Consider the following 3,178-nt stretch of genomic DNA (forward strand, 5'->3'; position numbering starts at 1 on the left):
GAGTAGCTTTCTTCAAAACGCGTGCAACAAAAGCGCTAACAACGACATCCTACTATGGTGAACAGGTTTAATCCTCTACGGTTTTCCTGAGTAGCCAAAATAACAATAAAACAAGAAATCTGTACAGCCCCTGCCAAAACTGGTAACAAAACGACAAATCTGACAATAGAAGTCAAAGAAAAAAGAATGTCAATATCAAAACAAGATCTACCTCTTGTAAATGTTCATGTACGCACAGGACTGTTATTAACAGCCACCTGTGGTGCACCTGACAGATAGAGCATCATACACATTCCTCGATGTGGGAGGCTGTTGAAGTAACCATCTCCGATGTGATGCTGACTATCTAGGGGAATATAATTGTGCTATATCATATAGAGATTTCTTATATAACTGGACTGGTTGGTGGAGAATAACTCCCCTCCAGGACACCAGACTATCTAAATCACCACTTCCTCTTTTACGAACTCTACCACACAAGCGTCTTCTCCTTCTACATTCAAGACTCCCTCTTCACTATGGCCGCCTAATCCTCTCTACCTTTGTCCTCATTCAGTTCTGTACTGCCCTAACAACTCTGCGCAAATCATTCCTCCAACAGTACTGTACAATAGTTCGGACGTGGCGTCTCATCATTGGTTGAAAATCGCTGTCACACATTTTCATGTCCGCTCCAGAAATTCTCCCCTCATTCTATAAATCGCCGCCTCGTGTAGAGATGGTGAAGCTTTTCTGTTCTATCGTTGGTGTGGGGAGAAGCGTGTTCTCCGTGGAAGTAAACGAAGGCAAAACCGTATATGACTTGAAGGAAGCAATCAAGGCGAAGAAGACCAACGACTTCAAAGAGGTTGATGCAGACAAGCTACAGCTCTTCCTTGTGAAGAAGGGTGACGCGTGGCTGCGGGACAACGAAGACCTGGACACGTTGCTTCAGAGCGAAATCGACTCTTCATCGTATTTGCACATGCGTGCGTCGTGGAAGCTAAGCAAGCCGACCCTTTTCGGGCCTGACGTTTCGTTAGGAGAGGACGTAGTTCACGTGCTGGTGGTGGTTCCGGTGGGTGCTGGAGTTGGCGTAGGACAAGACGTCAGCATGCATGTTCCGGCTGCTGTACCGATGGGTCCCAACGTAAATCTGTCTTCGTGTGAAGATCTCCCTCGCCTTTTTGGAAAACGACATGATTAACAAGGAAGCAATCGTGTCACGTCCTCACATTTTAGGAGACGACTTTTGCACTTTCAGAAACCGGTGAGGAATTTGCTGCGTTAGAAGACCCGTTGATCTGAGTAGTAGAATGTAAAACTGAAAGTGAATTCAAATTGGTTAGCTTCTCTCTAGCTTCTCTGCCTGCTTCAAAGAGTAACTTGTACATGGAAAACATACATTTCCGCCTTCGATGCTGGTGCCATCACCAGCCAGGTACTTGTGCAGCCTGAATCTTCCACAGCGCCAGTCATGACTTCTGATTTCGCTGTGGACACCTTCGGTGCCCACCTTCTTCTAGTCGCTTGCTGCTTTTCACCCACGACACTGGCAGCTTTGTCGTGGCTTGATTTCTTCGAGCTGGACGCCTCCACAAGATCTTGGGCCAGCTGGTTTCGGAGAAATGGGTAGAGTTTTGCCATCTGCAACAGCCTCCCTCAAAAGCTACGCCATATCGACCACTTTTACCATGTGAAGCTGATCCCGTAGACGCTCGAACACAATGCGTTGCAGTGGCTTGGTCATAATGTCGGCGATCTGTTGTTGAGTTGGGCAGTATTTTACCGTCACATCGCCCTGTTGAATCACGTCTCTGATGAAATGATACCTTATGTTGATGTGCTTTGTTCGAGGACTTGACATCTCGTTCGTCATCGATTTGATAGCAGATTGATTGTCAACCTGCAGCAGGACAGCTTCTTTCGCTGTCCATAGTCGAAGTTCGACCAGTAGTTGCTTGACCCATACAGCGTCCTTCATCGCCATAGCGGCCGCAACATACTCAGATTCCATGGTCGACAGCGCGACCGATGCTTGCTTCTTTGAAGCCCACGAAATTGCTGAGCTATTCACCATCAATACAGCACCGGAGACAGATTTGGCATCGGTACTATCGCCGGCCCAGTCAGCATCGCTGTAGATTGTCACGGCTACCTTCGAGCCGACACCTTGCCCGTACTTGTAGTTAAGTCCAAACGCTGTCGTTCCTCGTAGATAACGAAGTACGCGTTTAACGCCTTGCCAATGGCTCTGACGTGGCCGAGCAACGAAACGAGCCAAATAGTTGACAGCTGCAGTAATATCGGGGCGAGTGCAGTTTGAAATCCAGAGCAGAGACCCGATTGCCCGTCTCATAATCGTGGTTTGCTCCATCATCAAATCGTCGTCGAATGCGATTGATGGGTCCATGGGCGTGCTGACAGGCCTGCATTCGGCCATCCCCATTTCGCGGAGGAGTTCTTCGATCGTGTCGTGCTGGTGAAGCAGTATGCCGTCGTTAGTGTGCTCAATACTGATACCAAGACATTTAGCAGCCACGCCCATGTCCTTAATGTCAAACTTGATGCCGAGTTGTCGCATTACCCAGTCACTATCAGCATCAACTTCACTGACGATAATCACATCGTCCACATAGAGACCCAGCAAGGTCAGCTTGCTATTGTAGCGACGAAAGTAGAGACATGGGTCCATCTTGCTTCTAGTGAAGCCAAGCGACAGTAGAAACGCGTTCATCTCCCGGTTCCAGAGCAACCCGCTCTGGTTGAGACCATACAGTGACTTGAGCAATAGCCACGCTGTGCCGTTCGCTACTGGGGTGCCTTTAGGTGGCTTCATCAGGATTGGGCGGTCTAGTGGAGCCTTGACATACGCGTTAGGGACATCGCCCTGACGCAACCGACGCTTCCATAGAGCCGCAAGCGCCACGAGTAGACGAAGACTGGTGATCTTGAGTACTGGAGAATAGGTCTGGTCAAAATCAATCCCATATCGCTGCGTAAAACCTCTTGCAACTAATCGAGCTTTAAAGCGCTCGAGTTCGCCTCGGTTGTTGAACTTAATGCGAAATACCCACTTCGACGATATCATGTTTGCTCCTGCTGGAGCTCGCACAACTTCCCATGTACCATTCGCTTGAAGGTCAGCTAGCTCCTTCTCGATTGCTGCCTTCCATTCAGGCCACTCAGGCGTCGCCAT

At 48.8% G+C, this 3,178-nt stretch overlaps 1 protein-coding gene across 1 annotated transcript; it reads left to right on the plus strand.

The window, feature by feature from the left end:
- Positions 1 to 718: 718 nt before the first annotated feature.
- On the plus strand, positions 719 to 1,186 carry PITG_12009 (Crinkler (CRN) family protein; the record flags this gene model as incomplete). Its single annotated transcript, XM_002901413.1, has 1 exon — positions 719 to 1,186. One exon carries the CDS (start codon positions 719 to 721, stop codon positions 1,184 to 1,186), a length of 468 nt encoding a protein of 155 aa, XP_002901459.1.
- Between the last annotated feature and the right edge of the window lie 1,992 nt (positions 1,187 to 3,178).

The sequence above is a fragment of the Phytophthora infestans genome, genomic scaffold (assembly GCF_000142945.1).
Source record: "Phytophthora infestans T30-4 supercont1.21 genomic scaffold, whole genome shotgun sequence".
Classification (NCBI taxonomy): domain Eukaryota; phylum Oomycota; class Peronosporomycetes; order Peronosporales; family Peronosporaceae; genus Phytophthora; species Phytophthora infestans.